We start from the raw sequence: 25,172 nt of genomic DNA on the forward strand, positions 1-25,172 counted from the left end.
ACCCATTACTCCATGATCATCCTGGAGGGTAGCGAACCACCTTATGCTCCTTTTTACCAATTAGCTCCCTATGCCACTCTCCTCCATCCCATCATCCTCACTTCAAACACCAAATGTGAGGAGCTCCCATTTTGGGCCCTAAGATTGAGACCATTCATGTAGTTGTCTCTGTCACTTCCTCCCCCTCCTTTAGCTCCCAGTATCCAACGACCTTCCGTCTCCCTGCCTCTCTTGCCCTGAACCCTTGTCTTTCTGCATCTCTCCCCTTGCCCATCTTCTGCTCTCTCAATCACCTCCCCACACACTTCCTGGCACCCACAATGATTATCAATTTTCCGCCCCCGTATCTCTCCCTTTCAAAGCCGTCATTACTCAATCTTCAACAAAAACACCTGTGACCAATCTGCTCCACTAATGTCCAAACTCCCTTTCCTCTCCAAAGTTCTCAAAGATGTCATCGGCTCCCGCGTCCACTTCTCCTGAAACTTCTTGTTCGATTCCGTCCAGTCCAGCAGTGACTTCATCCCCCTCCCTGTCAGGGTGAAGCAAGAAGGCCCAGCACATCTTACTGCTTAATGCTGCATTTGTCTTACACCCCTGTCAAAAGGGTTAGCCCGAAGTTCAGTGGCAATGCTCTAAAACAAACGTGAGATCTTCCACTTTAAAAAAAAACTTGCATTTATATAGCACCTTTCATGACCACCGGACGTCTCAATGCGCTTTACAGCCAATGAAGTGCTTTTAAAGTGTAGTCACTGTTGTAATGTGGGAAATTCTGCACAGCAAGCTCCCACAAACAGCAATGTGATAATGACCAGATAATCTGTTTTTGTGATGTTGATTGAGGGATAAATATTGTCCTGGACACCGGGGCTAACTCCCCTGCTCTTCTTCGAAATAGTGCCGTGGGATCTTTTACGTCCACCTGAGAGAGCAGACGGGGCCTTGGTTTAATATCTCATCTGAAAAACGGCACCTCCGACAGTGCAGCACTCCCTCAGTACTGCCTAGATTTAGGTGCTCAAGCCCCTGGAGTGAGGTTTGAACCCATAACTTTCTGACTCAGAGGCAAGGGTGCTACCCACTTTTTTAAATATATTATTTATTGAACATTAAAAACATTTACAACATCATGTATCATACAAATCCATTCCATCGCTCTGCACAGCCATTCCTCCACCACATATTAACATCAAAATCTGAAGTTTAATTTGTCTCCCATAACATATACTAATCTATCGTACTTTAAAAATTGATCAGTAATCATGGCTCCGAAAAAGGGAAGTGTGCCTGATAATCCCCCCATCATTTAATCTCCGGCCCTTCCCTCCTCTCATGCTCCTTCCCAACTTTTCGGGCAGCTGTTGCTTTCTCCTGCAGCCTCCGGCTCTTTTTCACCTCCTGTTTGAACCTTCCCTGCAGTTTCAGCCTCTTTACATTAGGTTTGGGCCGAGGAGCTGCCCCTTCTCCCTCCTTGTGCCCCTCACTAACCTTTCCCTTTCCACACGATGTCACCCCCCACTTCCATGTCACTGTCCTTCTCTAACTCCTCACTCTCGAGCTCTTCTGTAACCTCCCGTCCCTGCTCCCCATCAGATACACAGGGCCGTATTTTCCGATCGGATCCGGGCTTCCTGCATGCGGAGGCCTCCAATCTGGAAAAAATCTACGGACTTACCTGAGGGCTCCTGAGGTGCGTATACTTCTGCTCCTGGGTCTCTCCAACTCGAAATGTGCAGGGCCCACGTATCCCAGAGGTGCATGCGGTTTGCAAGCGTCCCTGGGATCACGTGGGCCATGGGGAGCCAATAGGAGAAGGGAATCTCTCTTCATACACTTGACAGATAGACCTGTCAAATATATGAATGGAGATCACCCCAAAAACACAGTAAAACATTAAATCAATTTTTTTTAAATCACATGTTTAAAATGAATTCAAATTACAATAAATTAAATATATTTGAAAAAAATAATTAAAGTTTTTTACGGGGCTAAAAATAAACTTACCTTTTTTAAAGTATTTTTAAATGATAAATGAGTGAAAATGTTTTTTTTAACTTTTTTTCAACTCTTATGCTGGTAAAAGCAGGCGTAAGATTTTTAAGGGTTTTCTGCGAGCGGAGGTTCTCCAGAGAGCATTCTTGACAGATCGAAAATTCTGGTTTCCAGTGCATGCGCTGGGCATGCCTGAAACCGACATTTCCGATGTCCCTACGGGTGTGTACACAGCGCATACCCACCCATAGGGATCGGAATATCCGGCCCATAATCTCCTTTAGAGAGTCTTCCTGCGATCATGGTTTCTCCAACAGTGCCACTCCCTTTGGCCTCCTCTCCACCGCTGACCCTTGCTCCCCGTTCTTCTCTCTCTGGGACAACGGCACATCTACACCTATCTTGCTCCATTCTGGAGTCTTTGTCTCCCCGCTCCCATCCTGCTGCTCCTTTAAGGCTCCTGCCTCTTGCACCCTCTCCTTGTCTTACCCCCTCTCCTTGTCTTGCCCCCTCCTGCTCCCAGAGATGTCCAACTCCCTGTCTTTCTTTGGAGTACTTACACTTACCCCACACCCCGCCTCCTCTCCCCCCACGGACACCAGATTCTTTAGGGCGTGCCGAGCCATATTATGGCTCGACTCTGCCCTCGACCCGGGCTGCCCACTGCTGTCTTTGTTCTTTTCCACCGTACTTGGTTTGTTTTCCACCATCTCCATCCTGTTCTCTGCTCCACAATTTTCTGCCTCTTCCTGCGCTCTTTTCTCTTTCCATTCACCAGCTGTGTCCTCCGCCTGCTCCATTCCTCCAGCCGTTCCACTCACACCTCCTGCTCCTTCTCCTTCTCCCATCTCCTCATCACTCAAGGGGCTGCCTTCTGCCACACACTCACAGCAGGTGGGGCCTTTGTGACATACCCCACAGCTCTCCACCTTGCAGCTCCAAGCAATGTGTCCAGACTCACCGCAATTATAACAGTACAAGTCTGGACAGCTTCTTACAAGATGGTAGTGTCTAAGACAATAAGAACAAACCTTCACCTGGTTATCATGCAGTACCCGGTAGTACTGAACTCCTTCCATTGTCCTGAATTTCATGCTACACGGCAATGACTTCACCCCCTCTGCGAACCGCACCTTTGCATAACGGGTTCCATCTGCTACCCGTGTTCCTGGATATTATCTCCACTTTATTGCTGAGCAAATTTTAATGTCCCACGGCTCCAACTTTTCTTTTAGCACATTGTCCTCAATATAACAGGTTTAAGAATGAGACCACTACCTCTTCAGAATATAGCAGAGATACCTCCAAGAACGTATCTCCAACCTTCAAACTCAGTAAAAGTCTTTCCACCTCCTCTCAGCCACTGACTGTCATCTCGAACCCAACATTCGGCTTTGGTCGACAAGCAAAGCAGCTTCCCTTGCCGCAGTCTTCATGTACCATCTTGATAATATCCCAAGCTCCTTATCCTCGCATTATTTTCTTTTCCAAACTTTCTGGGGTCTCAGCCCATATTTTTGGGGCCTTTTTTTCTCCCTTCCTCCAACATTTTCTCCCCTGATTAAATTCACCCTGGGAACATTGTCTTCTGAAGGGCCCGGCACTCCGAGCCCCTCAGCAGCCATCTGACTGCTGTTTAAGGACTAAAAAGGCCCTAAAAATAGAAAAAAAAAAACCACCACCAACTTTTTACAAACTCACTCCAACTCCCTGCAGTAATCAAGCACCCAGCAGCACCTGCTCACTCCTGGCCCTTCCCACTTGGAGAGTGCCACCCACTGAGCCACAGCTGACACTAAGAAAGAAAAAAACAGAGTATTTTCTAAATGGTGAGAAGCTAGGAACTCTGGAGGAGCAGAGAGATGTAGGGCTCCAAGTACAGAAATCACTAAAAGCTAGCGAACAGGTACAAAAATAATTTAAAGGGCTAGTAAATGTTGGTTTTTATCTCAAGGGAGCTGGAGTCCAAAGGGGTCGACGTTATGTTACAGTTGTATAAAGCTCGGGTTAGATCCCATCTAGAGTACTGCGTTCAGTTCTGGACATCGCACCTCAGGAAGGATATAACGGGGGAGGAATAGCGCAGATTCACCAGAGTGATACTGGGGCTAAAAGGGTTAAATTAGGAGGACAGGTTCCATGGGCTAGGCTTGTATTACCTTGAGTATAGACGATTAAGGGGTGAACTAATTGAGGTGTTTAAGAGGAGTTGGGGTCGATAGAGAGAAACTATTTCCTCTGGTGGGGGAGTCCCGAATAAGGGGGCATAACCTTAAAATTAGAGCTAGGCCGTTCACGGATGATGTCAGGAAGCACTTCTTCACACAAAAGGTAGTGGAAATCTGGAACTCTCTCCCCCAAAAAGCTGTTGAGGCTGGGGGTCAACTGAAAATTTCAAAACTGAGATTGATAGATTTTTGTTAGGTAAAGGTATTAAGAGTTACGGAATCAAGGCGGGCAGATGGACTTAAGATACAGATTAGTCATGATCTAATTGAGAGGTAGAACAGGCTCGAGGGGCTGAATGGCCTCCTCCTGTCTTATACTTATATTAGCAAATGGTGGAAGATATATTCCTTAAATAGGTTTATACACTTACCTTGTGTGGCGATATAGTGGTTTGGTCTGTGATAGCCCTGAAGAGAGAAAAAAAAGCATTTAAATCCCTAAACGACATAATACAGAAATAGAAAATTCCCCTCAAGAGAGCTTTTATTTGTCCTAGTTTAGTGAAGTGGTCTAAAGAGGGTCAAATAATTGAAACAATTAAGTACTTGAAGATTGTGATAATGCTTCTGTACCAATGAAAATATGCAAGGCAACTACACAGAATTACAGAGAACCTACAACATAGAAACAGGCCGTTCGGTCCAACACGCCCATGTTGGTGTTTATTATCCACTCCGGCCTCCTCCCATCCATCCTCATCTAACTATCAGCATAACCTTAATTCTCTTCTCCCTCATATCTCGCTTCCCCTTAAATGCATCGATACTCTTCGCCTCAACTGCTCGCTGTGGTAGCGAGTTCCACATTCTCACCACTCTCTGGGTAAAGAAGTTTCTCCTGAATTCCCTATTGGATTTCTTGGTGACTATCTTATATTGATGGCCTCTAGTTTTGCTCTTCCCCACAAGTGGAAACACTCTCTCTCTCTGTCTACTCTATCAAAACCTTTCATAATTTAAAAAGAAAAAAATAATTTTTACCTATTTTTAGTTTATTCAGCAGGCTGAAAATCAGATACTGTATAAAACACAAACCTTATCAGCGTGCAGGTTGAGTGAATGGAAATGTACAGGGGAGTGGGAGGATATTTAGAGTAACAAATAATTTTTTATAAAGTAGATTGTTTCCAAATATACTGCAGGTTGAGCGTCCAAAATCCAGAGCTCCTGAATCCGGAATGTTCTGGAATCCGGGACGATTGGTGGCAGTGTCATCTAGAATCCATAAAATGTTCCGGAATCCGGATACCCTGAGGGAGGCTTACCAAAAACCGGAAATATCGCAACCTGGGCCCGGGCATTTCTGGACTCGGCACGTGTTTCTGATGTCCGAAGTCTGGAAATATCGCAACCTGGGCTCGGGCGTTTCCGGGCTTCGGACATCAGAAACACATTCCGAAGTCTGGAAAAACACGAAAACCGGCTCGGCCTCGGTCCCGAGGTTGCTGGATTCGGGACGCTCATCCTGTACCTGTATTAAAATTCTGCATAAGGACCTCTTTTTAAATACTAAACCAATAGAAAAATTAACAGTTTATTATTTTAAATAAAAAAAGAAAGTGCTGGGGCTTCACTAAAGATTGATCGATATCTGAAAGACAGGTTAGTGCTTTGGTTGTGACTCTTCATCAGGTATTATGATTTCTAATGCTTGATTCCACCCAAAATGTTAACCTAGATTTTCATTTTTAGATGCTGGTCGAGCTGATACGCATTTTATAGCATTTTCTGTTTCTATCTGATGTGTATTTCCATAATTTGTTTTTATTCATTTCTACTGAACATGTCAACTTCTGTTTTGATTACCGAGGCTCCAGGATTTATACAGGTGTTTTACTGATTTTATTCCATAATTTTATCGTGACATTGGTTTTGAACTGTTACATCTCTAACTTTTTCCAGTTCTGACAGAAGATCATCGACCCGAAACGGGTGTGATTTTAACCCTACTCGCTCAGCAGAACCCTGGCGGGTGGGCAGTTAAAATCGCCCTGGCTCTCATCTGTCCGAGAGCCGCCACGATCGCCATTTTAACCCGCTCTCCTGAGCAGGCAGCAAGGACGCGTGCCCACAGCCAACAGGGTCCTTCTTTACATATGCATGTTGCGGCCCGATGACAACATTGAGACCCCGACTGTAATTTTAACTCAGGCCTGAGCGGGGGAATCCGCCTGGCGTTAAAATCGGGGCCAACTTTGTTTCTCTCTCCACAGATGCTGCCTGGCCGGTTGAGTATTTTCAGCATTTTCTGTTTTTATTTCAGATTTCCAGCATCTGCAGTATTCTGTTTTTATAATAGTATCCTGACTACTGCGCTGACTGGAACTTTCCAATTCCACACAGACTGGAAATCAAACCTGAATCCTTCTCATTCTTTATTGCTTCGTAGCTCTTGGGTCTTGTTTATTTTTATAAAGGCCAAAAATGTAAGGCCGTTTAGTTCTATAGAAGCCCATAGCAGTCTTGCGTACAATAACTATTTTTTTAACAGTACAACTGCCAACAGAATAACAACAACAACTTGTATTTATATGGCGCCTTTAACATAGTAAAATATTCCAAGGCACTGCACAGGAGTATTTTAAGACAAAAAAAACAGCAAGGGTTAATGCCTGGAATCCTCACACACTATAGTCTTTAAATTCTTTCCATATAAAACATTAATTGTTTAAATAAACAACTCTGTACTATATAGAGCTGAAAATCAACTCCACTTAACTGGGTACTGTTTAAAATTGAGGTAAGTATATTTCAAAGCCTAATAATTACTACTCTGAAGATAGGGCAGTTGCAAAGCAGCTTATCCACAGAAGAAACAATTAAAACTGTACTCCTTGTCTGATTCGTGTTAAAGATGTTTGCTTCTTCAAATTTATTTGTGTGTTCCACTAAGTTTGGTTAAGGGATGTCATTGCTGTGGAATGAAATTTTTCCACTTGTTTTTAACCCAGTATCAGCTTCAAGCACTCCCAGAATAGGTACTGCATGGATTAAATGCAAAATAAAGGCCCATCTACGGTGCTCCAACCGTGGGTAAGAATTCCTTTGTTCAGAATGTGACTATATTTGTGAATATTTCATTATAGAATCATAGAATAGTAGAGCACAAAAGGAGGTAATTCGGCCCATCGAGTCTGCGCCGGCTCTTTCGAAGAGCAATCCAGTTAGTCCCACTCCCTCGCTCTTTCCCTATATCCCGACAATTTTTTCCTCCAAGTATTTATCCAATTCCCTTTTGAAGGCTACTATTGAATCTGTATCCACCACCCTATCAGGCAGTGCATTCCAAATCCTAACCACTCGCTGCGTAAAAACGTTTTTCCTCGCGTCGCCTCTGGTTCTTTTGCCCATCACCTTAAATCGGTGCCCTCTCACTATTCAGCCATTGGAAACAACTGTGTTCTTTTAGCAAGTGGTTATGATTCCATGAGAAATAGCGGACCGGAAATCTTCACAAATGCATTTACAATCTTACACAAGGCAATCACAGGTATTCTTTGCCCCATGCGGCTCAACCACAACCCTAAAAGCACCCCCTACAGTATAATAATTCAATCCACAGCTCAGACTAAAGGGATGAAAGTATTCGCTCTCTGCCAGTTATAAGTGAACATGATTTTGCGACAGTCAGTTCCTAATGGGCACAAGCCCACTGAACAAAACTGCCCATAATCAGCATTTAAACTGACAGCCTCACTTTGTGAAGTCGCAGAATGACTGGTGCGGGAAATGCAAATGTCACGCTAGCATAGTAGGACATGTTGCTCAGAGATTGCCTATTTGTTAGGACAAAGTGGAAGGAGCTTTAATCTGTCTCTGTTCTGTGTTCTACCTGACCTGAAAGTATTTGATACTGGCAGCTGGTACCTAAAGTGGAAAAGAGTTCTCTATCCACCAACACTGACCCTTAATCAGCTAAAAAAAACACAATGAAAGCCACATTCGAGTTTATATTGAATAATTTAGTTACTTACTTCCACATAGTTTGCGTTAATGTAATCAGAATTTGAGTCTCCTTCCAATGGCTGCAGTCTGACCCGAGAATGATCGTCTGAAAGAGAAAACAGTCAACGCTGATCAATGAACAAATATCAAAAGAAGGAAGGAAGTCTAGAGTGCCTGCTTTTTGGCTCAAAATAAAAGGAGGGGGCCCGGCCCCAATTTTAACTCCAGGTGGATTCCCCGCTCAGGCCCGAGTTAAAATTACAGTGGGGTTAAAATCGCCCCCTCCCAAATTTCAGACTGGCCTGATCCTCACCACTACTCTCTGTCTCCTGTCACTTAGCCAATTCCGTATCCATGCTGCCACTGTCTCTTCTATTCCATGGGCTTCAACTTTGCTGGCAAGCCTATTATGCGGCACTTTGTCGAACGCCTTTCAGAAATCGATGTACACAACGTCAACTGCATTACCCTCATCAACCCTTTCTGTGTTTGTTTACTGTATGTAAATAGCCGTTCTGGATAAGCCCCAGAGTCAGCGCGATGACGTCATCACGTTGGTCACGTGACGCCCCGAACGGCGGGAAACGTGATGACGTCATGACGTCAGAGAGTGGGAGGTTCCCAACTCAGACCTCGTGAAACCAGCACCAGAAAAGACCTGTTGATTATTTCTCCTGCATGCAATTGTTTGTTCTCTAGTTTCTATTAAACTTCGTTTTATTTATTGGACTGACTCGACCTCAGTGCTTCAATTAGGGATCTGACGATTCCTACATTGGTGACCCCGAGACTTCGCGGACGATTTTCGCGGAGGACGCGCAGAACAAAATGATGGATGTTAATGCAGCGACTTTGAAGCTCCCTCAATTTTGGGAACAACAGGCGGCCTCCTGGTTCGTCCAAGCGGAGGCTCAGTTCCAGCTTCAGAACATCGTGCTGGATCAGACCCGTTATCTTTACGCGGTCTCCGCACTGGACAGCTTGACGGCTGCATGGATCATCAGTCTGCTGGAGACCCTGCCCATGGATAACAAGTATGATACGCTTAAGGCGCGACTTATGCAGGTTTTCGGCCTCACGAAAGCGGAGCGCGCGCGACGTTTACTCACACTGCCCGGGTTAGGCGACGCTAAGCCGTCTGAGTTGATGAGCCAGATGCTCACGCTCCTTGGGTCTGAGCCGCAGTGTTTTCTGTTTCGGGAACTGTTCCTGAGCCAGCTCCCTGAGCAGGTGCAAGCAGCCCTCGCCAGGTCGGAGGCTACGGACTGTGTAGCGCTCGCGGCCGAAGCCGACACCATTTATGCGGTGATGCAGCAGTACTGTGCCACCTCGAAGCGTCCCGCCCCGAAGAATCCCACCTCGGCGCCTCCACTGACCGGCCTCTGCTACTACCACGCCCGTTTCGGTCCAAAAGCCAGATGTTGCCGACACCCATGCAGTTTCGCGCCAACTGCACCGAGGAAGCAGCAGCACCGATTGCGTGAACGGAAGAACGGCCCCGAGGTTGGTTTCGCGTCTACGATGGCAGTTGGCGATTCCGAGAATATCGGAGTCGTTCGGACAGGCTTTTCCGACCTCCTGTGCGATTGACTTTTGAGGTTAAAGACACTTCTCACAGAATCACAGAATCACAGAATCTACAGTGCAGATAGAGGCCATTTCAGCCCATCGAGCCTGCACCGACACATATCCCACCCTATCCCCGTAACCCCACGTATTTAATCCCCTAACACTAAGGGTCAATTTATCATAGCCAAATCAACCTAACCTGCACATCTTTGGACTGTGGGAGGAAACCGGAGTACCCGGGGGAAACCCACGCAGACACAGGGAGAATGTGCAAACTCCACACAGACAGTCGCCCGAGGCCAGATTTGAACCCGGGTCCCTGGCGCTGTGAGGCAACAGTGCTAACCACTATGCCACCGTGCCCCCCTGGGGGGGCGCATGTGGCAAAGCCACCAACGGACTCCTGTATAAATGTATAACTGCCTTTAACAGAGTGCTACAGCACCTATGTTTGTTTACTGTATGTAAATAGCCGTTCTGGATAAGCCCCAGAGTCAGCGCGATGACGTCATCACATTGGTCACGTGACGCCCCGAACAGCGGGAAACGTGATGCCGTCATGATGTCAGAGAGTGGGAGGTTTCCAACTCAGACCTCGTGAAACCAGCACCAAAAAAGACCTGTTGATTATTTCTCCTGCATGCAATTGTCTGTTCTCTAGTTTCTATTAAACTTCGTTTTATTATCGGACTGACTCGACCTCAGTGCTTCAATTAGGGATCTGACAATTCCTACATTAGTTAAATATAATTTGCCTTCAACAAATCCGTGCTGGCTTTACTTAATTATTCCACACTTGTCCAAGTGACTGTTAATTTTGTCCCTGATTACTGTTTCTAAAAGCTTCCCCACTACCGAGGTTAATCTGACTGGCCTGTAGTTGCTGGGTTTATCTTTACACCCTTTTTTGAACAATGGTGTAACATTTGCAGTTCTCCAGTCCTCTGGCACCACCCCCGTATCTAAGGAGGATTGGAAGATTATGGCCAGTACCTCCGTGATTTCCCCCCTCAATTCCCACTTTACAACTGTGACTCCACTTCAAAAATACTTAATTGGCTGTAAAACGCTTTGAGACGTCTGGTGGTCATGAAAGGTGCTATATAAATGCAAGTCTTTCTTTTCTTTCAATTCCCTCAGCATCCTAGGATGCATCCCATCCGCTCCTGGTGATTCATCTACTTTAAGTACAGCCAGCCTTTCTAATACCTCTTTCTCAATTTTTATCTAATCAAGCATTTCCACTACCTCCTACTTTACTATGTCTATGGCAGTATCCTTTTCCTTGGTGAAGACACATGCAAAGTACTCCTTTAGTACCTCAGCCATACCCTCTGCCTCCATGCACAGGTCTCCTTTTTGGTCCCTAATCGGCCCCACTCCTCCTCTTACTACCCTTTTACTATTTATATGCTTATAGAAGACTTTTGGATGACCTTTTATGTTGGCTGCCATTCTATTCTCATACCCTCTCTTTGCCCCTCTTATTTTCTTTTTCACTTCTCCTCTGACCTTTCTATATACAGCCTGATTCTCAGATGTATTTGCAACCTGACATCTTTCATACGCACTCTTTTTCTGCTTCATCATATTCTCTATCTCTTTCATCATCCAGGGAGCCCTGACTTTAGTTGCCCTACCTTTCCCCCTAGTGGGAATGTACCTCAACTGTACCTGAACTATTTCCTCTTTAAAGGCAGCCCATTGTTCCATTACAGTTTGGTCTGCCAATCTTTGATTCCAGTTTACCTGGGCCAGATCCGTTCTCATCCCACTGAAATTGTCCTTCCCCTAGTTAACATTTTTACTCTAGATTGCTCCCTGTCCTTTTTCATAGCTAATCTAAACATTATGATACTATGATCACTGTTCCCTAAATGTTCACCTACTGACACTTGCTCCACTTGACCTACCTCATTCCCCAGAATCAGATCCAGCAATGCCTCCTCCCTCGTCGGGCCGGAAACATACTGATCAAGAAAATTCTCCTGAACACACTTCATAAATTCTTCCCCTTCTCTGCCCTTAACACTATTACGATCCCAGTCTATATTAGGATAGTTGAAGTCCCCCATTATTACTACTCTATAGTTCTTGCACCTTTCTGTAATTTCTCTGCAACTTTGCAGCTCCATATCTTTCCCACTATTTGGTGGTCTATAGAATACACCTAGTAGTATAATGGCACCTCTATTATTTCTTAACTCTAACCATATAGATTCTGTCCTTGACCTCTCCAGGACATCCTCCCTCTCCAGCACTGTAACATTCTCCTTAACCAATACTGCCACACCACCTTCTATCTTTCCTTCCCTATCTTTCCTGAACACTTTATAACCAGGAATATTTAATACCCAATCCTGCCCTTTTTTGAGCCAGGTCTCAGTTATTGCCACAACATCGTATTCCCATGTGTCTATTTGTGCCTGCAGCTCACTTACCTTGTTTACTACACTTCGTGCGTTCACATACATACACTGTAACCCTATCTTAGACCATCCTGTGTTCTCTCTTAGTTTGATCCCACCTAATACCTTACTATTTTGTACTTTAGTGCTCTCTGCCTCTTCCAATCCTTTGAGCACTTTATTTCCCCTTTCTCATGTTACATCCTGGTGCCCAACCCCCTACAAATTAGTTTAAACCCTCCCCAACAGCATTAGCAAACCTTCCCGTGAGGATGTTGGATCCAACCCTGCTGAGGTGCAACCCGTCCGCCTGTATAGCTCCCACCTCCCCCAGAACCGGTCCCAATACCCCAGGAATCTAATGCCCTCCCTCCTGCACCATCTCTCCAGCTACGCATTCATCTGCGCTATCCTCCTATTTCTATACTCACTAGCGCGTGGCACCAGGAGTAATCCGGAGATTACTACCTTTGATATGGAGATAGAGTCATAGTCATAGAGTCATAGAGTTTTACAGCACAGAAAGAGGCCCTTCGGCCCATCGTGTCCGCGCCGCCCATCCATCCCTGTCCAGTCTAATCCCATTTTCCAGCATTTGGTCCATAGCCTTGTATGCAATGGCATTTCAAGTGCTCATCCAAATGCTTCTTGAATGTTGTGAGGGTTCCTGCCTCTACCACCCTTTCAGGCATTGAGTTCCACATTCCAACCACCCTCTGGGTGAAAAAGTTCCTCCTCAAATCCCCTCTAAATCTCCTGCCCCTTACCCTGAATCTATGCCCCCTTGTTATTGACCCCCCTACTAAGGGGAAAAGTTCCTCTTTATCTACCCTATCTATGCCCCTCATCATTTTGTACACCTCAATCAGGTCCCCCCTCAGCCTTCTTTGCTCCAAGGAAAACAACCCCAGCCTGTCCAGCCTCTCTTCATAGCTGAGGCGCTCCATCCCAGGTAACATCCTGGTGAATCTTCTCTGCACCCTCTCCAAAGCAATCACATCCTTCCTATAGTGAGGCGACCAGAACTGCACACAGTACTCCAGCTGTGGCCTCACCAGCGTTTTGTACAGCTCCATCATAACCTCCCTGCTCTTATATTCTATGCCTCGGCTAATGAAGGCAAGTATCCCATATGCTTTTTTAACCACCTTATCTACCTGTTCCGCTGCCTTCAGGGATCTATGTACATGTACACCAAGGTCCCTCTGACCCTCTGTACTTCCTAGGGTCCTACCACTCATTGTGTATTCCCTTACCTTATTTGTCCGTCCAAAATGCATCACCTCGCACTTTTCAGGGTTAAATTCCATTTGCCACTTTTCCGCCCATCTGACCAACCCGTTTATATCGTCCTGTAGCCTGAGGCTTTCCTCCTCGCAATTTACCACCCCACCAATTTTCATGTCATCTGCGAACTTACTGATCATACCTTTTACATTCTCATCCAAATCATTTATGTAGATCACAAACAACAAGGGACCCAGCACCGATCCCTGAGGTACCCCACTGGACACAGGCTTCCAGTCACAAAAGCAACCTTCGACCATCACCCTCTGCCTCCTGCCACTCAGCCAGTTTAGGATCCAACGCGCCAAGGCACCCTGGATCCCATGGGCTCTTACCTTCTTGACCAGTCTCCTATGCGGGACTTTGTCAAAAGCTTTACTGAAGTCCATGTAAACCACATCCACAGCATTTCCCTCATCCACCCCCCTAGTCACCCCCTCGAAAAATTCAATCAGATTTGTCAGACATGATTTACCCTTGACAAAGCCATGCTGACTATCCCCGATTAATCCTTGCCTCTCCAAGTGGAGACTAATTTTGTCCCTCAGAATTTTTTCCAATAATTTCCCTACCACAGATGTTAGGCTCACTGGCCTGTAATTCCCTGGTTTATCCCTGCTACCCTTCTTGAATAATGGTACTACGTTAGCTGTTCTCCAGTCCTCTGGTACATCCCCTGTGGCCAGAGAGGTTCTGAAAATTTGTGCCAGAGCCCCTGCAATTTCCTCCTTTGCCTCCCACAGCAGCCTGGGATACATCTCGTCCGGGCCTGGGGATTTATCCACTTTTTGGCCTGCTAAAACCGCTAGCACCTCCTCCCTCTCGATGCTAATATGTTCAAGTATGTCACAGTCCCCTTGCCCGATTTCTATGTCTGCATCGTCTTTCTCCATAGTGAACACAGATGCAAAAAATTCATTTAAAACCCCGCCTACATCATCTGGCTCTACACACAGATTGCCACTTTGGTCCCTAATGGGCCCTACCCTTTCCCTGGTTATCCTCTTGCCCTTAATATACTTGTAAAACATCTTAGGATTTTCTTTTATTTTGCTCGCCAGTGTTATTTCATGGCCCCTCCTCGCCCTCCTAATTTCTTTTTTAAGTATGCCCCTGCACTTTTTATACTCCTCTAGGGCTTCTTCCGTCTTTAGTCTTTTGTAACTGCCAAATGCCCCCCTTTTATTTCTAATGCATTTTTGTATATCCCTTGTCATCCAAGGTTCCCTTTGCTTGTTGGTCCCACCCTTGACCTTTACAGGAACATGTTGGCGTTGTACTCTCTCTATTTCCCTTCTGAAAGTCTCCCACTGTTTTGATGTGGATTTTCCTATAAGTAGCTGCTCCCAGTCCACTTTGGCCAGATCCTGCCTTATCATATTAAAATCGGCCTTCCCCCAATTTAGAACCCTTATTTCCGGGCCGTCGGGCGGGAAAGTGGAGTTGAAGTCGAAGATGATCGAATTGAATGGTGGAGCAGGCTCAAGGGGCCCTATGGCCTACTCCTGCTTGGAATTCTTATGTCCTTATGTTCTTATACTGCAACATGCACCTGCTCCACAAATTCCATCTTTCTATTGCAGATGACTGCCGGAGGGCTATGGCCAGAACAGCACATAGAAACAAAGAAAAATAGGAGCAGGAGTAGGCCATTCGGCCCTTCGAGCCTGCTCCACCATTCAATATGATCAAGGCTGATCCTCTATCTCAATACCATATTCCCATTCTCTCCCCATACCCCTTGACGCCTTTTGTGTCTAGAAATCTATCTATCTCCTTCTTAAATATATTCAGTGACTTGGCCTCCACAGCATTCTGTGGTAGAGAATTCCGCAGGTTCACCACCCTCTGAGTGAAGAAATTTCTCTTCATCTCAGTCCTAAATGTCCTACTCCGTATCTTGAGACTGTGACCCTTCGTTCTAGACCCCCCAGCCAGTGGAAACATCCTCCCTGCATCCAGTCTGTCTAGCCCTGTCAGAATTTTATACGTTTCAATGAGATCCCCTCTCATTCTTCTAAACTCTAGTGAGTACAGGCCTAGTCGACCCAATCTCTCCTCATACGACAGCCCTACCATCCCAGGAATCAGTTTGGTGAACCTTCGCTGCACTCCCAGTATGGCATGTATATCCTTTCTTAGGTAAGGAGACCAAAACTGCACACAGTACTCCAGGTGTGGTCTCACCAAGGCCCTGTATAACTGTAGTAAGACATCCTTGCTCCTGTACTCAAATCCTCTTGCAATGAAGGCCAGCGTAACATTTGCCTTCCTAACTGCTTGCTGCACCTGCATGTTTGCTTTCAGTGATTGGTGTACAAGGACATCCAGGTCCCTTTGTACCTTCACCACATATTCTGGCCATGTCCCCACATCCAGTCATTCTGGATAAAAGTCCAGCAGTTAACTAGGGACATGCTTGGTCTCATTATTCCAGAGAACCCAGCCCAGTGCTCGTTTGGCCTGCCTACTGGAGAGACCCGTAGACTAGCACAACAATCGTTAATAACTGCAAGAAGATGCAGCCCGCTTTGTGTCTGAATGCAGCCCCACCCACGAGAAAGATGTGACTGGAACACATTTGGGACACCTACCAATCATAATGAATTATGTTTGGTCTCCACCTAGTACTGTGAAAATGCCAGGCAGCCTGGGGCCCAATCCTGAAGACCCACCCAACGCAAACTACCTCCTCGGCTGTGGTGTAAACTGGGTGCCTATTTGATATCGACCTTCTTACTCCATCACCCAAAGTGAAAATTGCCTCAGCTATTCACAGTATTTATTAACGACTTAGATGATGGAATAGAAAGCCATATATCCAAATTTGCCGATGATACAAAGTTAGGCAGCTTTGTAGGCAGTGTAGATGAAAGCATAAAATTACAAAGGGATATTGATAGATTAAGTGAATGAGCAAAACTGTGGCAAATGGATTTCAATGTAGGCAAATACGAGGTCATCCATTTTGGACCTAAAAAGGGATAGAACAGGGTACTTTCTAAATGGTGAAAAGCTAAAAACAGTGGAGGCCCAAAGAGACTTGGGGGTCCAGGCACATGGATCATTAAAATGTCATGAACAGGTACAGAAAATAATCAAAAAGGCTAATGGAATGCTGGTCTTTATATCTAGAGGACTAGAATACAAGGGGGTAGAAGTTATGCTGCAGCTGTACAAAGCCCTGGTCAGACCACACCTGGAGCACTGTGAGCAGTTCTGGGCACCACACCTTAGGAAGGCTAGATTGGCTTTGGAGGGAGTGCAGCGTAGGTTTACCAGAATGATACTCGGACTTCAAGGGTTAAGTTACGAGGAGAGATTACACAAATTAGGGTTGTATTCCCTAGAATTTAGAAGGTTAAATGGTGATCTGATTGAAATTTTCAAGATATTAAGGTGAACAGATAGGGTAGATAGAGAGAAACTATTTCCGCTGGTTGGGGATTCTAGGACGAGGGGGCAGAGTCTAAAAATTAGAGCCAGACCTTTCAGGAGTGAAATTAGGAAACACTTTTAGCCACAAAGGGTGGTAGAAGTTTGGAACTCTCTTCTGCAAACGGCAATTGATGCTAGATCAATTGTTAATTTTAAATCGGAGATTGATAGCTTTTTGTTAACTAAAGGTATTAAGGGGTACGGGCCAAAGGCGGGTATTTGGAGTTAGGTCGCAGATCAGCCATGATCTCAGTGAATGGCAGAACAGGCTCGAGGGGCTCAATGGCCTCCTCCTGCTCCTATCATTTTGTGGTCTCTGTCCCCCAGGAACGCTACCACTTCTATTTCTTATACATTTTCTGGTTCATTTATGAACACCAGGTCAAGATGAGAATTGCCTCGTGTGGCTTCCTTGACACAATGGGTCAAGAAACATTAATGTACTACATCTACCAACTCTGGCTCCAAGCTACTTGTATGTTCCCACTTTATACTGTATTAGGTTGATTGAAGTCTGCCATTAAAGTAATTTTCCTCTTTTCATATATCCTTCGAATCTCTTCATAGAACAAACTGTCCTCCTTCTTATTCTGACCAGATGGCCTACAGCATAACCCTTGGGTTTTTTCACATGAGAAATGTCTAACCAGAATAGTTCATTTTGTAGCTTCCTACCTCCCACAGGGTCAACTTCATTTACTTCCCAGGTGCCCCCGACATACACTACATCCTTTTCTGTCCATTCTTTCTCACTCTTTACCCCCGAATATTATATTAATTTCCATCTTCAGCACTTGATCTCAGCCGGGAAGGTGCCTGGGTGTTGACCTCGACGCACCTGGGCTAGATCGAGGAGAATTCTGCCTGGGTTCATTCTCCTGATTACTCTCCAGTGACTCCTGCTGGCAAGGCGAGGGTGTGAACGTTGGATGAGAAGAGAATCGGGCTTAACGTCGGTCAAATTGTCTGCCAGTCCTCACCGGTCAGGCTCAGCGAAGAAGAAGAGCCGCCGGTTGGTGAAGGTACCAGACATCTGCCAGCATCCACGGAGCTGTAACCCCCGCCACCAAGAAAGGAGAAAAGGGAGGGGAGCAAAGGATTTGGGAATTGCTGATTCCTGGCATTTTCATGCAGAACTATTAGGGACGCGGCAATATCATGAGCGTCTGCTATAAGCAGGGGACGTTATTGTTCCTGCACAAACTAGAATGCGACTGAACATTGCTGCAAAAACTCTGAATTCTATTTGCATATAGACAACATTGCTAATAGGAAAATAAGCAATTTAAATTTGGGATTTCTGTCTGCATCTGAAACAGAGAAGTGGAGTGAGGCTTCACTAACTAATTCACATGTCAAATGTTGAAATCACAAAGGGCACTATCTTGCAATGACATGCGCCAACCTATATTCTCACAGCGATAGCCTTCAAAATTCTAAAAGCTCTTCATATCAGGAGAAATAATGGTTATGCAATTGCATCAGTTGTCCTACCTTAGTCTCAGATTTAAACAAATGTACTTGATACCCTTGATACAAGGTATTGTATTGTTAGCTATTAAATATGGAAGTGGAATGAACAATTGTAGGTGAAGTTTAATATGGACAAGTGTAAAATACTGCACGTAGAAAGGAGAAATGGTCTGCACAAATACGCTGCAAATAGTGCTGTAATAATTAAACGTGTAGCTGAAAGTGATCTGGGGATCTTGGTTGCCACGATACTCATTGTGGAACTCATATTGGTCCACGTTATGCCCATTTTCTGGACGGAAAATGGGGTAAAAATGTGGAGACAGGGCTACAACACTGAATTTTCCCAATTACATCATATGGCCCGAGAATGAATTCCGTTACACACCTTCTCAATTTCAGTGATATTATTCACTCTCTTAAGCAGTCTGAGCATCTTACTTTTATGTGAGTTGACTCACACTGCCAAAAATCTACTTGTATGATAGCATAACCCAGGGCTGTAACCCCTTTGTGAACTGGGCTGGATATTTGTGACTTTAGCACATGTATTTCTTCAATCTCTCTCTGTAGGATGATTGAGTTATCAATAGGTGAGAATGAGTCATTAAGCTGCTTTATTACACAGTAAGATGAATGTACAGAGTAACAGTTGTGATCATATTCAATTGATTAAATCACTAAAATGTATCTGCACATAATGATACAAAAGGAAGAACATGTCACATTTCCCCACATCAGTGGGTTGTCTTACTAACAGCTATAGAATACCTCCTCTGCATTTTGTCCTGCAGTCTAGGGTAGAACTTCCTCTTCCTGCAGACTCTAAGCTTGCCTATTACAGCCTGATTGCCTGTGTAGCATCCTGTTACTCACTATGCCTCTCTCTTCCTCCCTCCCTTATTTACCTCTCTTCACAGACAGAGATCAAATGGGTTGTAAATGAATCCCACTGAATCTATCTCATCAGGATCAGCTCTGTTGAGGCCCCTCTCCTCATTACCGGCCCTGTAGAGTACCAGTCTTGTCAAGCTCTCTCTCGTCAGTACCAGTCCTCTACGATATATACATGAGATAAATACATAATTTTCATTTGCACGGCATGTGTAGGTAACAAAAGCATTGGTGGTGGGAGTGAGATAAGGGTGGAATTAGGCAAAAATAAACACTCAAAACCTTGTCACGGAGTTAGCTGGATTGGGAACTGAAGCGATAAGTGTGCATTTCGTTCAGTGCCGTCAGCGTGATAAACCAATTATTCAAGGTCCAGAATCCACACCAGTTCCTTGCAGGTGGGTTATTCTCTGGAATTCGACAAGATGCTGCACGATGGGTGATGGCCGTGGATGGACGGTGGTTAGTTGTCACTGGTCCACGGGAAGACGGGGGTGGGGGGGGAAATAATTATAGAACCATTAATTGTTCTCTTTTAATAGGGCCCTTCTACTTGCTGTATTGAAGCTAGGACAACACTGCTTCGTAATAACATCCCCCCCCCCCCCACCCCCGCTTTCTTTTTCTGTAAAGAAGGAGCTGCTGCTCTGGGTCCCAGCTCAGTAGGCATCTCACAGCTGGGTGGCAATGAATGTAGGGCCAGAGGCAAATGGAGCAAGCAATCTGTGATGAAATATTCATCATCATCACTGCCTGTGACAGATCGGTTTCAGTGTCATTTCCCTTCCCCCAGACCTCATTGTATTGTGTACTGGAATGTGCTGTATTGTATACTGGAATGTGCTGTGTGTAGGGCTCCGCCCATACCTGGCCCCGTTTGTAGGCTGGCTCAGTCTGGCCTCAGTCCCCAGAAGGAAGACATCACTCTCTTTTACGTGTTACGTTCTAAGTTAATAAAAGCCTTGTTTTTGTTCTGCTAACTTCGAGTCTCGGAATTATTGAGGCACATCACAATCTACCGAAGATAACAGATAGTGGGCTGTAAATATCCCCCAGGGATCTATAGAAAGTACCAATGCAACGAAGAGAAGAAATATCAAAAAGCTTACAAAAGCACTAAGTGATGAGAAACTCAGACTAAGATCAGTCAGCAATGCCACAGCCACGTATAAAATAATGCAGCCTTTAATTAGAGTTGGGATCACCTTCCAAGAGGAACAGTACTCACAAGCAATGATATTCCCATATCTATTCTTCATCCTGTTTTCATCTTTCTTGGCAGAATCCCATGGAGCAGACTGTCCTTCATAAAAACTCTGGAACAGACAAATGAACTGAATGTTATAATTAGTGACAGTATTCGCAAAGGACGTGTGATTATAAGAGGCACTGGGGAGAGAAGTAAACAGGCCACAACAATAGTACCGTGCTCCAATAGTCCAATAGTGCATGGACAGCATTGTGCATACAAAGGAATTACAAAAACAAAGTCAACTTCTTGTCAAGCAAGAGCGAATCTGTTAACTCCCTCCTCTCTGCTGGAATCACCCTCCTTAGTGACTTCCGTTTTCACTATGATGGCAATTTAACTGATAGAATCATAGAATAGTACAGCACAGAAGGAGGCCATTCGGCCCATTGAGTCTGCGCCCACTCTTGTGAAGAGCAATCCAGTTAGTCCCACTCCCCCTGCTCTTTCCCCATATCCCTGCAATTTTTTTCTCCTTCAAGTATTTATCCAATTCCCTTTTGAAGGCTACTATTGAATCTGTGTCCCCCACCGTCAGGCAGTGCATTCCAAATCACAACCACTTGTGGCGTAAAAAAGTTTTTCCTTTTGCCAATCACCTTAAATCTGTGCTCTCTGGTTATCGACCCTTCAGCATTGGAAACAGTTTCTCTTTAGTTACTTTATCTAAACCCTTCATGATTTTAAACACCTCTATCAAAACTTCTGTTCCATTATGGTTCTTTGAATCTAATGGGGCCGATTTTACAACTCTGTGCTGCTGGTGAGGAGACTGCCCTTGTTGCTCATGATTTTCTGCCCAGCCATTTTAATGGAAGGAACATCATGGGCAGTATGCCTGTGATTTCTTATACAGGCAGCCAGTGAGTGATGTTCCCTGCCACTAGTACAGATTCGGACAACTGTGTGGGGGTAATTTTAACTTTGTGGGTGATAGTGTAAAATGGGCAATATTGAAATCGCCGCCAATGGAAAGGAAAATTGGGTGTTTTTTTATTTATTCATTCATGGGATGTGGGCCGTCCCTGGCAAGGCCGGCATTCATCTTCTTGAACTGCTGCAGTCCGTGTGGTGACTTTGTTGTAGTGGTTTGTTACAACTGAGCAGCTTGCTAGGCCATTTCAGAGGGCAGTTAAGAGTCAATCACATTTCTGTGGATCTGGCGTCAAATATAGGCCAGATCGGGTAAGGACGGTAGATTTCCTTCCCTGAAGGACATTAGTGAACCAGATGGGTTTTTACGACAATCCGATAGTTTCATGGCCACCATTACTGATACTAGCTTTTTTTTAAATTCCAGATTTATTTAATTAACTGAATTTAAATTCCCCAGCTGCCATGGTGGGATTTGAACTTAAGTCTCCAGACCATTAGGCCAGGCCTCTGGATTACTAGTCCAGGAACACAGAATCATAGAATGGTTACAGTACAGAAGGAGGCAATTCGGCCCATTGAATCCATGCTGGCTCTCTGCAAGAGCTCTTCAGCTAGTCCCACTCCCCCGCCCTTTCCCCGTAGCCCTGCAAATTTGTTTCCTTCAGGTACTTGTCCAATTCCCTTTTGAAAGCTACAATTTAGTCTGCTTCCACCACTCTTTCAGGCAGTGCATTCCAGATCCTAACCACTCGATGCGTAAAAAAGTTTTCCCTCATGTCGCCTTCGGTCCTTCTGCCAATCACCTTAAATCTGTGTCCTCTGGTTCTCGACCCATCCGCCAATGGGAACAGTTTCTCTCTATCTACTCTGTCTAGACCCATCATGATTTTGAACACCTCTATCAAATCTCCTCTCAGCCTTCTCTGCTCTAAGGAGAACAACTCCAGCTTCTCCAGTCTATCCACATAACTGAAGTCTCTCAGTCCTGGAATCATTCTCGTAAATCTTTTCTGCACCCTCTCTAAGGCCTTCACATCCTTCCTAAAGTGCGGTGCCCAGAATTGGACACAATACTCCAGTTGAGGCCGAACCAATGTGCTTCCGTACCCCGTGTGCTGTATAATGAGCGGCTAATTCGATATCGCCCACTTTAAACCATGGGCCAATGTTAAAATTACCCCCGTTGTATCTAGCATGACTTTTACTTGATTCTCCGGCTCGATTGTAGCAGCCTTGCCACCCAAGCTAACTCAGCAAAGACAAGGATCAAACCATGGGGATATTCCTAACCTGAAGAGCTCAGTACCCCAGTAGGCAGTGCCATTTACCCACCGAGCATCTCGTAATCTGAGCAGAATGAATTCAGAGTACCACTTTGAAAGCTTACTGAATTGCAGTCTGAAAACAATTGGTTGAAGTGCTCGCTTTACAGTCACCAAAACCAATGCAAACAACATCTTAAATTCAATCTATAACATGCATCATCGGAGTCAAACATTTGTGACTGAGGTCTGTAGCAATGTGTTTGGTCCTGAGGGAACCTTTCATGAGCTGACAAGCTATTCAAGCATGAAATAGTTTTATTTCTCCTCTGGAATGTGTGGTATTTCCGCATGAAGCGTGCTATTTCAACGTCTTTTGTTGTCAGTTTCTCTTTTGCTTGATGCACGACATAAAAAGAAATTACATTAAGGCAGGAGTGGCCATCACACAGTGCAGTTGATTATGATAAAAGGTAAAATGTACAAAAGCTGGAAATCTGCAGTAAAACAGAATGGCCTAGAAATTCGGTGGGCTGCGCCACCAGTTAGCGCCCAAAGAGGGCACTCAGTGGCTTTAGCGCCACTGGCCACACCTCCCGCGATATTTAGTGGGGCACTAATGGCGGCGTTAGCCTGTAGCGCTGCGCCGCCACCGATGACGTCATTGGTGTGCGCAGCGCCCCGCTCCCGCCCCGATCACCATATTTGGTCGCGCCCGCCTCTTTAACGCCGGTCGCAAATCGCGACCGGTTCACAGGGCCTACCTGTGGCGGTAGTGGCGCAAATTAAGGTGGAGGTGCGGGGCGGCCGCTTTTTCGGCGGCCGCCTGCCAGCACCTCCGTCCCCGGCCTCCTAAACCCCCCCCCCCCCCCCGCGGCATTGCCGGCTGTTTCCCGAGAGCCCGGCACTTCTCCTTGGTGCCGGGCTCATTTGCCGGCACTCGCGAGCGGGGCTCGCGCTGTTGCAGGCACCTCCCCCTTAACAGTGGGGGGAAGGCCTGCAGTACCGCAGCGTGCCGTGCCGCAGCGTGTGGCGCTGCAGCACGTTGCGCTGCGATAATCAGTTTCAGCGCCCCAAGCGGGACGCGGGGAGCCTCGAGTAGCGGCCCGCTTCCGTTTGGGGCACTGAAACTGAATATCGGGATGGCGCTAGTGGCTCCGCTCGCAGCGGTAATTCTGGCGCCCAGGCGAGCTTGGCGCCCCAAACGGCGCCCAACTGAATTTCTAGGCCAATATGTTCAGAGAATCATAGAATGGTTACAGCACAGTAGGAGGCCATTCGGCCCGTCGAGCCCGTGCCGGCTCTCTGCAAGAGCACTTCAGCTGGTCCCAAACCCCCCCGCCCTTTCCCCGTTGCCCTGCAATTTTTTCCCCTCCGGTACTTATCCAATTCCCTTTTGAAAGCCACGATTGAGTCTGCCTCCACCACCCTTTCAGGCAGTGCATTCCAGATCCTAACCACTCGCTGCGTCTAAAAGATTTTCCTCATTTCGCCTTTGGTTCTTCTACCAATCACCTTAAATCTAATTCCTCTGGTTCTCAACCCATCCACCAATGGGAACAGTTTCTCTCTATCTACTCTGTCTAGACTCATGATTTTGAACACTTCAATCAAATCTCCTCTCAATCTTCTCTGCTCTAAGGAGAACAACCCCAGCTTCTCCAGTCTATCCACGTAACTGAAGCCCCTCATCCCTGGAACCATTCTTGAAAATCTTTTCTGCACTCTCTCTAAAGCCTTCACATCTAAAGGCCAGAATTGGACACAATACTCCAGTTGTGGCCGGACCAGTGTTTTATAAAGGTTCATTGTAACTTCCTTGCTTTTGTACTCTATTTGTAAAGCACAGGAACCCGTATACTTTTTGTAAATATTGGGGGTACTTTCGACCTCGTCCATCCCCTGCGGTAACCTGGAGGGACGATCGCGTGCCCTTTATAGAACCCGCAAATATAAAGTGGGATGTACAATGGGTGGGCGATCTCACTGCCTGGTTATCACACCCAGGGGCCGAAGTTGAAAATTACCACTATTGTATCTTCAAGAGAAAGGTCGGATAATATTTCCGATTTGACTGTTCATTGGAACCATTAACCAGCCTTTCCCTTTGAGGCTATAACTGACCAACCTGCTTTGCATTTGGTGCATTTAATGTATGCATTTTTAAAAAAAGGAAAGATCTCAGAAAGTCCCGAAGTGCTTTACCGCCAATGAATTACTTTTGAAGTGTAGTCACTGTGTGGTAAACCACTGTTATTGTTATTCACTGTTGTTGTTGTTGTTGCTGCACACTGTTGTACCTATGCATGCCTCAACATGTCTCGGCTGGCTCCACCCACAGGCCCAGGTATAAAGGTGATTGACCTGCAGCCCCCTGCCTTCTTGGAACCCAGTCAACCACAAGAGGCATGCTCTGTTCCTTGCTAATAAAAGCCTTTAGTTACTCTCCTAACTCTCCGTCTTTTACGAGTAATTGATAGCGCATCAATTTTATTAGCAAAAACAAAATGTCGACAAACGCTGAACAGCAGGCTGCTGCACCAAACGC

The 25,172-nt window shown here is 45.6% G+C and overlaps 1 protein-coding gene across 7 annotated transcripts in view; it reads right to left on the reverse strand.

Annotated features, from left to right (window-relative positions):
- Positions 1-25,172, reverse strand: part of LOC147114602 (receptor-type tyrosine-protein phosphatase mu) — a 1,110,132-nt gene that overhangs the window by 96,680 nt on the left and 988,280 nt on the right. For all 7 annotated transcript variants that reach the window (XM_085992394.1, XM_085992393.1, XM_085992392.1 and 4 more), the window contains 3 exons: positions 20,466-20,553; positions 8,198-8,274; positions 4,595-4,631 (listed from right to left, as the gene is read on the reverse strand). In XM_085992394.1, coding sequence (XP_085848520.1) covers positions 4,595-4,631; positions 8,198-8,274; positions 20,466-20,553 — 202 coding nt within the window. The remainder of the gene's footprint in view (positions 1-4,594; positions 4,632-8,197; positions 8,275-20,465; positions 20,554-25,172) is intronic.

Source organism: Somniosus microcephalus, chromosome 7 (assembly GCF_052327205.1).
Source record: "Somniosus microcephalus isolate GS21.2 chromosome 7, FLI_Smic_1.0, whole genome shotgun sequence".
Taxonomy (NCBI): domain Eukaryota; kingdom Metazoa; phylum Chordata; class Chondrichthyes; order Squaliformes; family Somniosidae; genus Somniosus; species Somniosus microcephalus.